At 48.5% G+C, this 14596-nt stretch overlaps 1 protein-coding gene across 5 annotated transcripts; it reads right to left on the bottom strand.

Moving 5' to 3' along the window:
- Positions 1–146: 146 nt before the first annotated feature.
- On the bottom strand, positions 147–10231 carry LOC311525728 (E3 ubiquitin-protein ligase TRIM56-like). 5 transcript variants are annotated; one of them, XR_014712844.1, is made up of 4 exons: positions 10099–10231; positions 5098–7982; positions 1633–1719; positions 147–1067 (listed from the first exon to the last, which is right to left on the bottom strand). XR_014712844.1 is itself a non-coding variant. In XM_084638076.1 (2 exons), the coding sequence occupies exon 2, from the start codon at positions 7961–7963 to the stop codon at positions 5906–5908; it is 2058 nt and encodes a 685-aa protein (XP_084494202.1). In that variant the 5' UTR covers positions 7964–7982; positions 10099–10231; the 3' UTR covers positions 4700–5905. The 5 variants fall into 5 exon arrangements, 1 of the variants encoding a protein (XP_084494202.1); XR_014712843.1 differs by having other exon boundaries at positions 147–1719; XR_014712845.1 differs by lacking the exon at positions 1633–1719 and having other exon boundaries at positions 147–1070.
- Positions 10232–14596: the final 4365 nt, after the last annotated feature.

The raw sequence follows: 14596 nt of genomic DNA, 5'->3' as shown, positions 1-14596 counted from the left end.
GTCCCCATATGCCTCCTGATTATTTAGCTTGAGGAGTTAGGCACAGGACTGAATATGCTGATAAGGGGCTTGAGACGTACAGGCAGTAAATTTTTCCACACCTCTACATTATCTTCAAAACAATCTTTAATTTTAAACATCTGTCATTTTTTAATTAGCAGATATAGCCCAAATGCCCCTTAAAAGAAGAATATAAATTCAGAAATAAAGACCTAGGAATTCATTTAAAAAATATAAAAACATGAAAAAGCAAATTTGGAATTCAGTCTCTTTATTACATTAAAAGCAGGCACAAACCATACTATAAAAAAAAAAATCTAAACGTAGGCCCTAGGGAAGCAGGCAGGGCGTCAGAGAGTTACTATTCAACAAGTTTCAATGCCAGACAGTTTATATGTTTAATTTGTCCAGACTTGGACCCCTGAATGGAAAAGACAGGCTAACCCTACATGCTAGCCTGGCTGCTCTGGCATGCAAGAGGGGAGGGATGTAGTCACCCATGGGTCTGAACGCTGCTCCCTCGTAGAGCTCAGTGATGCCCTGCCATCTCATCTTTTGTATGAAAGTGATTTGATTATTGTAACCCCAAGACCTATAATTTGGACCCCACATAAATGGTGAGGTTTGAGTTTTAGACCAGTTCTGTCTTTCCGGGGCATGGGAAGCAGTGCACCTGCTGCTTATCTCCAGCAACACCACCTTTCCCCAGGAGAAGGAGCTCAGCCATCAATAATAGTCCCTGGTTTTCTAGATGTGGTGTTTTATGTTGGCTTCACTCTGGCAAAACAGGCTACGATCTCACATACTGAGATGCAAAGGCCATTTTTCCACTCAATTCTAAGAAACAGAGACCTGTTCCTTGGGGGAGAAGGGTGATAGAAGGTAAATCTCATCTGTGCATGGAGCATTTCTTGTTCAAAAGTTCCAGAACTGTAGGTCTCCCCTGCTAGCTCTTCCCGGCACTCAGCTGCAGCTCCCGTTCTCAATCTGTTACTCTGACTGGATAACTGAGGAGGGACTAGCTCTCCCCCTCCTGTAGCTACTGGCAGGGTGGTTGAATCCAGCTACTACTGAGAGAGAGAGAGAGAGAATTAATACAAAACAAAGACAAACCTCAAAGAGGCCATTTGTCTCCTGCCTGGAACTATCGCATAAAAAGGCAGCGGCCCAGGTAGGGAAACCATAAGCGGGACCATCTGAATCTGCCACCAACAGGGCAAGGAGTGGCCAGTAAGACTGTTTTGGGTGCACACCCTCCTGCAGCACGTCTCATCATCCCCTCCTCCCTTTCTTCATCAGGCAATCTGGTCACCATCCCTTAGCTCCAGGGGATGTCAGGAATTCTACATGGAAGAGAGAACAGAATCTCCCCCCCAGGAAGAAATTCCTTCTTGGACTAGGGAGCTCTTGAATTTGGTGCAAAAAGTGCCTTTACCTCAGCGGTCACCAACCTGTAAGCCCCAGGCAACAGCAGCAGAGTCCCCTTATAGTATCCACTCTCAAAAGAGCAAATATAACAGATGCCTGACAGCAGAAGAGGTTTGCAGGAATCCTCATCTGACTCAGTGGAGGTGGCGATTGAGAACCTAAGGAGTAAAATTTTAAAAAGGGGGAAAGGGTTCAAGAAACTACCTCAGACACGAGAGAAAACTGGCCGATTCTTCTGGGGATAGTAGTTCTTCATTCATCATGAGAGCTGACGGTTCTGGACACAAGGTTCTCATACATGGAAAGAAAAAGCTTAATAAAAGAATTGTTTGTGGCTGTTCTTCATTGTCATTTATTTTAATCATAATCTTGACAGACATCAAAAAAAGAAAAAAGGCTGGAAAATCTGTTCAATCCAAGCCTGAGAGAGAAACGAAGAAGTCAAGAGGAAAGTCAGGATCTTCTTCATAGGAGGAAGGTGAACTCTCTCTCTCTCTCACACAGAGCCTGAATTGCAGGATGAAACAAAGCAAGAGGATCTTTTTCCAATCACTTGAGAACACATTATGAATGGTGATTAGATACCTGGGTATCCTGTCAGATGAGCCCATTAGAAAAGATTCTGGGGAGGAGGAAGAAAGATAGACATAGAAATTACAAAAAAATATTTTCCAGCTGGTTCAAAATCTGAACTACACATTCCCTTTCATGACTTTTTGGAAAAGCGATTAAGGCTGAATGGGAAACACCAGCAAAATCTAATGGACTGTCCAGGCATGCCAAAAAATTCTACAATGTGCACCACAGCAAAGCAGATTTGGTCTCTCATCCCAAAATGGACAAAGCAGATCAGCACTAGTCAAAGACACTACTATCCAACGGAAAGGGGCTTTTTCCCAAAAGAACCCGACTGCAGAATAGAAATATCCCTGTGTAATAATATGTCTGAGGCTTCATCTTCCTCTCTGAGGGTTTCTGCTGGGACAACATGTTTTGCAAGAGCAGTGCTAGCCTGGACTGACAAATTTGGCAGCTAGATGCCCACAAAAGGCTAAGAAATCATGATTAGGTTTGGACTTAAAGAAAAACTCAATGGCTTCAACCTTCACTGTTTATGCAACCAGGGATACTTTGATGTTTTCAGCGCATGCCATGGCCTCCAATGTGGTGACCAGACAGCACCTCTGGTTATGAGCTTGGAAGCACTATATACAAGCCAAAGTCATGTTAACAGCTTTGAAATATTTAGGAAGTTGGTTATTTGGGAAGCCATTAGACAGAGTGCTGGTGGAAATCTCAGATAAATCAAAAAAGAACTCTCCCAACTCCAAATCCAGAAAAATGGACAATCGTCCTTATTACAGGTCTACATATCCTTTTTGTGGCTACTCCTATAGGAACGAAAGAAACTACAGCAAAGGCAAATGGAACAAGTCCAAGCCTGGAAAGGGTCGACCATTCTTCCTGCCATGCAAATTTCAACACTGGAAGCAATGCCTGAATACAATCAAGAGAGTTCAGATGAGCAACACCTATGGGGGGAGACTATTAAAATTCAAGGACCAATGGCCTCTCTTCACATTGGACAGATGAATCCGGAATGTGGTTCAACATGGGTACATCACTGAATTTTCAAAGTTTCCAAATCATCATTTTCTCCCTTCTCCAGCATCAGCAAGAGGCAAAATACGCTAAAGGCCACAGATCAGCTTCTGCAATTCCATGTAATAGAGAGAGTTCCTGAGGCAGAGATGTTCTCTGGCCACTACTTAATCTTGTTTCTGATATGCAAAAGATCTGAGGAGGACAGAGTAGTGTTGGACTTAAAACACCTGAATAAGTTCATAAGAAAGACCAGATTTAAGATGGAGACTTTGAATTCCATAGCAGTGGCCATCTGCCAAGGGAATTACTTTATATCAATTGATTTGAAGACTTATCTTCATGTGCCAATCCACTGGAAGCACAAGAGATTTCTGTGATTCGCTCATGGGACCAATGATTTTCCATACAAAGCACTACCTTTCAGACTGTCATCCTCACGAGTGTTCATAGAAGTCCTCATTGTTCTGGTGGGTTTTCTCAGGCAAAAGGGGTCACAGGAATAGTCTTTCCTGGATGACATTCTAGGCAGAGCCCTGTCCAAGGAGGGGTCCACTCGGGCAACTTAGCCAATGATCTGAACATTGAAACAACATGGATTTATTGTCAATTGCTGAAAGAGTGATCTTCAACCATCTCAGCACCTCATCCATCTTGGAATGTTGACAGAAAGATTTTGTGGGCTGTGTGTGTCTATCAGCCAAAACACAGGGCAAGATCAGATCAGCAATTACTCTCATGAGGAGGTGCCTTAGGACATCAGAACACTCATTAGAATGCCCACAAAGAATGATCAGGTCCTGCACAAGGATAGTTGCTTGGGCAAGAATGCATATGAGGCTTCTCGAGTTTCCTGTTGTCCCTTCCCTGCCATTTGCTGATTTTTTCCATTCTGAGCCTTTTCCAATTCCAATATATCTTTTTTGAGATGGGGGCGACCACATCTGCACACAATATTCAAGATGTGGGCGTACCATGGATTTATATAGAGGCAATATGATATTTTCTGTCCTATATCTATCCCTTTCTTAATTATTCCCAGCATTTTGTTTGCTTTTTTGACTGCCGCTGCACATTGAGAGGATGTTTTCAGAGACCTATCCACAATGACTCCAAGAGCTCTTTCTTGAGTGGTAACAGCTAATTTAGACCCCATCATTTTATATGTATAGTTGGGATTATGCTTTCCAATGTGCATTCCTTTGCATTTACCAACATTAAATTTCATCTGCCATTTTGTTGTCCAGTCATCCAGTTTTGAGAGATCCTTTTGTAGCTCTTTGCAGTCTGCCTGGGTCTTAACTATCTTTAGTAATTTTGTGTCATTTTGTATGCACACACACGAATACTAATGTGTGTGTGTGCGCATGAGAAAATGCATGTCTACATGCCAGTGCACGTGGCTAGGTCCCTGAGAATCCGTGTAAGAGAGCACATTTGCCAGCAAGTGTTAAAACAAAGCCCAAAGACAAATGCCTGAATCGCTCCCACAGAGCTGCTCTGTAAGAGCCTGAACATTTCTTGCCAACACAGTGAAAGAAACTAGTGAATGTACTCTCACATCCTGTCCTGCACACAGGGAAAGGCTCCAGCAAACATCCCTTATGTTCAGGTCACTGTGACGACTCAGTGCCAGTGTCATGCCCTTTAGTGAGGCCTGCCACACTCATAATTGCACCAGGCTTTATTAAAGCAAAACAAGAAGAAAAATTGGAAAACAGTTCATAAGGGAAAGCATGAGGCTCTATTAATTATCCAAATACATAAAAGTGTTAATGCTCAAACAGAAATGATTGTTTTACACTAACAGTAGGATGAGCTGGAATGCAATAGGAAGCTTTAGTCTGTATCCCTAAATATAAACAAAAGCTGAGACCTGCTCAAGCACTGACTGCTCTTCCTGGATTCAACAGGCTAAACAGAAAAGGAATGTAAGAGGCTGCATCAACCATTGAACTGAGCCGACTGCCACCTCTTTCCCAATGGATGCACTAACCAGTCTCTGGCTGCAGCAATGCTGGGTACTTTCTGCTTGGGATCTTTAGATACAGTTCTAGCCGTTTTTACCTTTTCACACTTGTGGGACTGGATGCTTCCAATGCTCAGACCAGGTTCCCACAACTTCTGGCAGGCGTCAGGTTCCTTTGTGATGTTTGGTCATCCTGCTCAAGGAGGACTATGACTCGGGGGGATAGGAGGGAGACAAATTCAGTGGCTGGCTGGGCTAAGATAGCAAAGGGGATGCTGAGAGATAGAAGTAGGTCATTTTTCTGAACATTCCCTTAATCTGGGACACACTCCAGAACAACTAAAGTGAAAGTCAGAGTTCTATCAGTTCACAGCTCTAAAGCAGAGGTAAGGTGGGCAGGGGAAGAGATGTTACTTTAACGTGAAACAGTTCAAAAGGCACCTGTCATCTATCAGTGCCAACTACCAAATGCACATTAAGCAAAGGCATTTCCTTTCTGCCATTTCCTTAGAGCTGTCCATTATTCCCAGCTCTCCAGCTGTTCACCTCAGGCACTGACAGCACTGACTATAACATTGCAGTATCCCCTGCAGAAACTGTCAGGTGAGCTGGGAGAGTGTAGAAAGTTTTAGCAATATGGATCTCATCTCAGTTAGTGAAATAATATTTCTACCTCCAGCTTCCCTGGGCTCTGAGTATTTTCAAAACACTTGGAGCACAAAGGTTCCTGCCCAGACATGTCTGTTCCACTGACACCCAGAGTCAGGGCTAAAGCTCTGTAACGCATCTGGAGGTGATAGTACTAGTGGGATTACTCTGGCGCACTATTAACATAAAGGTTTGGGACCTGAGGTTACAGAACCAGCTACTTTGGGGCACTCAGCCCACATTCTCCAAGGGTGTGAACTAGAAACAATAAATGTGGACGTAACCATCCTCTTGCACCAGAACAAGGCGCCCGCCGTCGTCCACAGCAAGGACACGGGGTCTCTTCAGCCGACTTTGGTTGCTCAACACTACCTCCCCTGTCTCACCGTCTGGTGAAAATTTAATCACCTTCAACTGATCAACCACAAAAATGTTACTAGACACGTCCACGCATACACTGAACGGCTTTGTCAGCAGCGAGTGTGAGGTCTTCAGCACATTGAGGATCAGCCCAGACTTCTCAATGATGACAATCTGCTTCTTGATGAAGTCTGAAACAATGAATTCCTCCCAGTCATTGACAGCAATGAAAAGGAACTTCCCCCCATGGTAATCTGTGGGTGCCACCCTGCCCACGCAGTGTCCTGAAGGGCTGTAAAGGGAGATGGAGCAGAGTGTGCCTTCACTCACTGCAATATAGGAGTCCTCATAGGAGGTGATGGCATAGGAAGACTCGGATCCCCTTAGCAGCAACTTGCGCAGAAACTTGCCCTCAAGGGTCAGGAAGAAGAGGAAGGAATCTGAAGAGCAAGCTAGGACGTCTCCACAGAGCGAAATGCCACAGAAGACGCCATCTGAGTCTGGCAGAGGTATTGATTGCTGAAAGTGCCCACCAGCGCTGTACTGCTTTATCTCATCATTCTCCTGATCTAACAGGAGAATGCCACCAGCGTGAGGCAGAACAGCAATCCCTGTGATATTGGGCTTTGCTTGGGACCAGCACTGGTCTACCTCAAAAGTGCACACGCGCTTAGGCCTTTTACTGCGCCTGCTGCAACAAGAGGGGTTCTTGTCGGGAGTGTCAGGGGCACTCTCTTCAGAGCCTGGACAGGAGTCTTCTTGGTCCTCTGAGTCCAAGGGCAAGTCTGGGTCATCCTCAGACTCCTCACTGGGGGAAGCAGATGCCTCGCTATCTGGCTCAAAAACATTTTCCATGTCTCCTTCAGGTTGTTCCCTGGGAAACACTAGACTGAAGAGTGCTGCCTCTGACAGCATTTCCGGCTGATCCCAGGCTATGGCCAATTCAGGGATTTGGCTCTCTAGTTTCCGTGGGATATATGTCTGGAGCTCCTGAATCCGATTCCTTATCATGCCCTCTAAGTGTAAGATCTCATAGTCCTTTCCCACATAGAGGACCCTTTGAGAGAACTCTCTGGTGCTGATTGCTTTATCTCTTTGGCTCTGGAGCTCCTCTTTCACCAGGCGACAACCTTCCATTTGCTGAGTTAGAAAAGCAGACAGCTCACCCAGAACGGCTTCCTTCTGGGCCAGGAGGTAGGAGATAATGTCATCCACGTATTTGGTGATCCTCTCCTTTATGTTCTCTCCTGATGTTTTCAACTTATCTATTGTCTCCTCCACAGCTTTTTCCTGCTCAGAGATGCATGTTATCGTTCCTGCCAGGCTGTCAATTAGCTGCTCAACAGAAGGCCTTTCCCTCTGCACAGCATTTGCCATAGAGACCACCTTGTGCTGGAAATGGTCTAGCATACGGCAGTCCCTGCAGATGGGAGCACTGCAGGTGTCACAGAAGAATCGCAGAGCTTCCTGCTGGTGGTCCTGGCAGCACAGCTCCTGCAGCAGCCTCATCTCAGCATCATATTCCCCAGCTAGAAACTCCTCAAGCTTCACCACCTTATGATGAAGAGTGAGACGGGAGCAGCAATGGCCCTGAGTGCAGGACTGGCACAAGAAATCCTTGCAGTCTAGGCAACGGGCAGTGGCAGTCAAGATCTTCTGGGCATCTGAGCAGACTGTGCAGGCCAAATCCCTGTTGTGTTTAATTTGGAATAACTCCAGGAGGCTGTTGATGAAGAAGTTGGTTTTCAGACTTGAGGCACCTCCTGGGACATCTGTTTGCAGCCGGCACTCAGGACACTGGAGGGCTCCGTCCCTCACTAGTGGTTCCAGGCAATGCTGGCAGTAACTGTGCAGACATGGAAGGATCTTTGGCACTGTGTAGAGATCATAGCAGATTTTACAGGTCAGGAAATCCTCCCTGATTAATTCTTGTAAGGACATGAAGGTTAGAGCCATTGTCCCATCCAAACAAGGCCTGGAAACAAAACAAAGAGAAGAATCAAAATGCACTCATCTTATTTCTACACCCATCATCTGAGTGACAGCCCTGCTGAAGGCTGCAATCCCAAGAAAAAGACAGGCTGAAACACGGGAGAAACAAAGGGAAAGAGAGAAGCAGATGGGTGGGCAAGAGGAGAGGGAGATAGGGTCACCATCTGGCCTGTATCATATTTCTGTCCTTGTGTATGCTTCTGTTTAGCTGGATGTGTATCTTTAGTGAGCACCTGTGGAAACTTTTGCTTCCTGACACTAAGCAGAAATGTTTGAATCTATTCACCCTACGGACATAGGCAAGAAAGAGTTGAGCATCCAGGAATTTTATCCCCAAAATTATTAAAATGTATAGTCTAGACAGACACAAGGAATGGCAGGTGAGAGAACTAGGCTAATTTAAGGAAGGAGCTATCTGGGATCTGAGTTGGATCAGCTGATATACTGAAGTTCTCTAGGGCTCTGACCCAAATTACTTACTGAAGGAACTTATGTTTTTTATGAAATTTAGAACATACCACAGAGATTAGGCTATTACAAATTCTAACAAACCAATTATGGACAAAACAATGGAATTATCATATTAAGGCTTGAAATAAGGTTCATTAGCAGCAACACTGGCATTAAATCATCAGTTTAATCAAACCATCAAATTAACACAGCAAATAATCACCTAATGACAGGTTTCAGAGTAGCAGCCGTGTTAGTCTGTATTCGCAAAAAGAAAAGGAGTACTTGTGGCACCTTAGAGAGTAACCAATTTATTTGAGCATAAGCTTTCGTGAGCTACAGCTCACTTCATCAGTGGTGAATGCATCCGATGAAGTGAGCTGTAGCTCACAAAAGCTCATGCTCATATAAATTGGTTAGTCTCTAAGGTGCCACAAGTCCTCCTTTTCTTTTTGTAATCACCTAAAGCTTTCCTCCCAGAACTTCACATTAAAATAGTGGTTTCTGGCACTTAATGCTTTTTGCCAGTGGATGTAAAGTAAAACTGGGTCCACCTCTGATGGAGACGCTTTTCTCTAGGTAAGTGAAGACCCAAACAGATTATTCTTCAAAATCAGGAGTGAATCCTGTCTTGTGTATCATAGATATCTGGGACAACTTAAAAGACACCCGTCTTGGGACCAGGGTCACCTTCCCCAGGCAGAGAGCCGGGGGGGGGGGCAGGATCCGGAGCGGGGGACCAGGGTCACCCGCCCCAGGCAGAGAGCCGAGGGGGGGGGCAGGATCCGGAGGGGGGGACCAGGGTCACCCGCCCCAGGCAGGGAGCAGGGGGAGGGGGGGGGCCGGCAGCGTCTCCCGCCCCAGGCAGAGAGCCGGGGGGGGGGGGGGGGCAGGATCCGGAGGGGGCGGACCAGGGTCTCCCGCCCCAGGCAGAGAGCGGGGGGGGGGGGCAGGATCCGGAGGGGGGGACCAGGGTCACCCGCCCCAGGCAGAGAGCGGGGGGGGGGCAGGATCCGGAGGGGGGGACCAGGGTCACCCGCCCCAGGCAGGGAGCAGGGGGAGGGGGGGGGCCGGCAGCGTCTCCCGCCCCAGGCAGAGAGCCGGGGGGGGGGGCAGGATCCGGAGGGGGGGATCAGGGTCACCCGCCCCAGGCAGAGAGCCGGGGGGGGGGGCAGGATCCGGAGGGGGGGATCAGGGTCACCCGCCCCAGGCAGAGAGCGGGGGGGGGCAGGATCCGGAGGGGGCGGACCAGGGTCACCCGCCCCAGGCAGAGAGCGGGGGGGGGGGCAGGATCCGGAGGGGGGGACCAGGGTCACCCGCCCCAGGCAGAGAGCGGGGGGGGGGCAGGATCCGGAGGGGGGGACCAGGGTCACCCGCCCCAGGCAGAGAGCGGGGGGGGGCAGGATCCGGAGGGGGGGACCAGGGTCACCCGCCCCAGGCAGAGAGCGGGGGGGGGGGCAGGATCCGGAGGGGGGGACCAGGGTCACCCGCCCCAGGCAGAGAGCGGGGGGGGGGCAGGATCCGGAGGGGGGGACCAGGGTCACCCGCCCCAGGCAGAGAGCGGGGGGGGCGCCGCACACGGCAGGTTTCAGGCTCAAGCCCGAGCCGAGCCGAGCCGAGCCAGGCCGCCACGTTCCCGCCCGACTCACCCGCCGCCGGCCCAGCCGCGCCGCCCTGGCCGCTACCGGGACAGGCCCGTTTCCGCCCCGAGCAGCGCAGGCCCCAGCGCCCTTCCGGGAGCCGCCCGCCCCAGCCTCGCGCCGGCAAGGGCGGGGCAGCCGAGCGTGGGGGGCGGACGGGGGGGGAGGGAGGGTAGCGGGTGAGAGGTGGGGAGGACTGGGGGGGAGGGAGGGAGGAAGGAAGGGCAGCGGGGCGTGGGGGGCGGACGGGGGTGAGGGGGGGCGGACAGGGGGGAGGGAGGCGGACTGGGGGAGGAAGGACAGCAGGTGAGGGGTGGGGAGGCCTGGGAGGGAGGAAGGGCAGCGGGGCGTGGGGGGCGGACTGGGGGAGGAAGGACAGCAGGTGAGGGGTGGGGAGGCCTGGGGGGGGGGAGGGAGGGAGGAAGGGCAGCGGGTGAGGGGTGGGGAAGACTGAGGGGGAGGGAGGAAGGAAGGAAGGGCAGCGGGGCGTGGGGGGCGGACTGGGGGGAGGGAGGGTAGCGGGTGAGGGGGGGCGGACGGGAGGGAGGGAGGAAGGGCAGCGGGGCGTGGGGGGCGGACTGGGGGGGGAGGGAGGGTAGCGGACTGGGGGAGAAAGGGCAGCGGGTGAGGGGTGGGGAGGACTGGGAGGGAGGAAGGGCAGTGGGTGAGAGGTGGGGCGGACTGAGGGGGAGGGAGGGAGGGCAGCGGGGCGTGGGGGGCGGACTGGTGGGAGGGAGGGTAGCGGGTGGGGGGGCGGACTGGGGGAGGAAGGACAGCAGGTGAGGGGTGGGGAGGCCTGTGGGGGAGGGAGGGAGGAAGGGCAGCGGGTGAGAGGTGGGGCGGACTGAGGGGGAGGGAGGGAGGAAGGAAGGGCAGCGGGGCGTGGGGGACGGACTGGGGGAGGAAGGACAGCAGGTGAGGGGTGGGGAGGCCTGGGGGGGAGGGAGGGAGGAAGGGCAGCGGGTGAGGGGTGGGGCGGACTGGGGGAGGGAGGGCAGCGGAGGGCAACCTACTGACCGCTATACTTTCCTACATGCCTCTAGCTTCCATCCAGGACACATAACATGACCCATTATCTACAGCCAAGCCCTAAGATACAACCGCATTTGCTCCAATCCCTAAGACAGAGACAAACACCTACAAGTTCTTTATCAAGCATTCTTAAAGCTACAGTAGCCACCTAGGGAAGTGAGGAAACAGATTGACAGAGCGAGACGGGTACCCAGAAGTCATCTACTACAGGACAGGCCCAACAAGGAAAAGAACAGAAGACCACTGGCCATCACATACAGCCCCCAGCTAAAACCTCTCTAGAACATCATCAGTGATCTACAACCTTTCCTGGAAAGCGATCCCTCACTCTCACAGACCTTGGGAGACGGGCCAGTCCTCACTTACAGACAGCCCCCCAACCTGAAGCAAATACTCACCAGCAACTACATACCTCACCACAGAAACACTAACCTGGGAACCATCCCTGTAACAAACCCCGTTGCCTACTCTGTCCCCATATCTACTCTAGCAACACCATCAGAGGATCCAACCACATCAGCCACGCCATCAGGGGCTCATTCACCTGCACATCTACTAATGTAGATAAATGCCATCATGTGCTAGATATGTGCCAGCAATGCCCCTCTGCCATGTACATTGGCCAAACCAATGTACCCCAGACAGTCTCTACGTAAAAGAATCAATGGACACAAATCAGAAATCAGGAATGGTAACATACAAAAGCCTGTAGGAAAACACTTCAATCTCCCTGGACATTCTATAACAGATTTAAAAGTAGCCATCCTTCAACAAAAAAGCTTTAAAAACAGACTTCAAGGAGAAACTGCAGAGCTACAATTCATTTTGCAAACTTTAACACCATTAATTTGGGCTTGAATAGGGGCTGGGAGTGGCTGGCTTACTACAAAAGCAATTTCCCTTCTCTTGGTATTGACACTTCCTCATCAATTATTGGGAGTGTGTTATACCAATAAAATAAAAACCAGCAGGATCTTATTAAAGGGAAAAAGGCAAAATACCACATTTATTGTGAATACAGAAAGAATCATAGTAAGCAGTTAGTTATAGTTATAACATTCCATTCAATCTCATATTTATTCACACATTCATTCATACAAACACACACACACACACAGGTTCTGCAAGGTTGTTATCATAGTTACCAGCCTTAGAGTTGCTCATGCCAAGCCACTGGCCAGGTGGCCTGGACATGAGGAGGGAGCAGGGCCTTGTCAGATGCTCATCTGATGCTCCTGGAAGTTGGTTTGCAGAATCAGACCCCAAAGTTCTCACTTTTTAGAGTCTATTTTTATAGGAATTTCTTCCTATGCCAGTCTATGGGAATTGCTTCATCATGCTGTTGCTGAATCAATTAGCAGATAGCACATTCCTGACGGCTCCAAGATGTTATCTTGTTCTTTGGTTCTCCCATTCTTGAGGCTGTTGGGTGGATTCCAGTCTGCCCTCCCGGGGGGGGGGGGGGGGTCCTCTGGTTATTTCCACTTGATGCCTTCTTCAGCCGATGGACACTGGATTCTTAGGCTGGCACCTCCCTGATCATTCAGTTATTATCCACACCAAGCATCCATCCACATACATCCTCTATCTCTATTTTAATCACAATTGTTAATACAACAAAAGGGCATGAAAGTCTCTGGGTGCTGTTTTTGTTGTTAGAGTATTGCTTTGAGTCTCTCTCTCTGTGAATTGCTTTGAGAACAGACTCTGTCTTAGAATGTACTAACACAATTAGCAGCTTGCAAGTTTCACACATAGAGGGAGAGAAACAGTACCAAAAACCAAGAGACCTCTTAATTAGTAATACCCTGGAATTTAAACTCTGGGGAATCAAACTCATTTGTGATTTTAATACAGAACTTCTTTAATATGATCCAACAAGTGGACCACATCTATCCCGACTGAATTGGCCTGGTCAATTCTGGTTCTCCACTTGTGAGGTACCTCCCTTCTCTTCATGTGCAAGTATATTTATGCCTATATCTGTAATTTGCACTCCATGTATCTGAAGAAGTGGGGGGTGTGGGGTTATCCACAAAAGCTTATGCTCAAATAAATCTATTAGTGTTTAAGGTGCCACCGGACTCCTTGTTGTTTTTGTTGATACAGACTTACATGGCTACCCCTTTGAAGCTGTGGATGTGATCCAGAGGGATTTTCAAGCCGGCAAACTCACCAGTACTGCTAGGAACCTGCTATATGGACTTTGAAGTCTTTGTATGTATGTAACTGCTTTACCATTTAACATCTCTCTTGTTGTTCTTCCTTTTTACTTGGCTGGTATTTTGGGTAAGATCCAAACCTATACTGACCTGGTAATGTGGCTGACCCTTCTGAGGTCAGAAGAACATTTTGCATATGTGAGCAGAGTTTAAAATAACTTCTCACTATACTGGACCTAGGTGCTGACTGGGGGCCAGAGACTGGAATGCAGTAAAGGGGGCTGTGTGATTTATTTTTTTCCTTCTTGATAATCAGTGTGGAGGATCAGAAGCACAGTTTGTGACTAGTTGGGAGGTTTAACTTCAGTGTTACCCATCAGTCTTGGGAATATCTGCTCTCCCTTTTGCAGCCTGCCCTGACCTTGGCATTGCCAGTGAGGGCTGCCCCAGGCACCATGAGTCACAGACCTAACCTAGGGAAAACTGTTGGACAAATAGGGACTCTAACCAATAACCTCTCTCTGAAGTGGAACTTTGATACATTTTGATTAGGATTGTTTTGCAGTTTAAGTTTCAAAATGCTCTATTTTGTTTTGGATTTTTTTTCTGTGTATTTTAATCAATAATTCTCCAAATTTTGCCATTAATTTTCTAGTGTGTTTGCCATGGAACTAAGGCCGGATCTACACTTTAAAAATTTATACCAGCAAAGCTATGTCAATTAAGGGTGTGGAGGTTTTATGGGTATAAGCCAAGTGTTACATACACTTATACCCTCATAAAAGTGCTTTTCCAGTGTAGCTTATTCTATTCAGGGAACTTGTATAAGCTATATTGACAGAAGCACTTCTATGCCAGTAAAGTCTTCATCTACACTAGTAGCAGTTGCTAGTATCGCTATACCAGTGCGAAAAAAAACTTTTCTAGCATAGACAAGTCCTAAGCAAGCCACGTTCTCTGTACTCAAAACACCAAACCATGTTGTACAGTGATGGGTCATGTTAACACCTTTGACTCTGAGCCCATTTATTCCATCAGAATTAACACATCTCCCGTCAAACACAATTCACGTGATTCTAGGAGCTGGGACTTTAAAGAAAACACCAAATATCGTGAGTCATGATAAAATCAGGATAGTTGGCACCAATGCTTTCCCAGCAGTTAATTATGTTGGAACAAGCCAGACTGGGAAGGCAATTTTAAGAGTAGAAACAGACTCACTTTGAATCCCAGCCCTATAATTCTCTTTCTGAAGGAATCATGCTAAGGGGAGATGGCAGGCCAGAGATGACGTCAGGATCGCAGGGCTGTGG

The sequence above is a fragment of the Lepidochelys olivacea genome (assembly GCF_965140295.1).
Source record: "Lepidochelys olivacea isolate rLepOli2 genome assembly, chromosome: 8".
Classification (NCBI taxonomy): domain Eukaryota; kingdom Metazoa; phylum Chordata; order Testudines; family Cheloniidae; genus Lepidochelys; species Lepidochelys olivacea.
Note: the sequence above shows the minus strand (reverse complement) of the source record. Positions and strands in the feature narration are given on the sequence as shown.

What these genes read in the sequence shown, in the direction of transcription:
- LOC311525728 (XM_084638076.1), bottom strand. Translation starts at nt 7,963, where the DNA reads ATGGCTCTAACCTTCATGTCCTTACAAGAATTAATCAGGGAGGATTTC.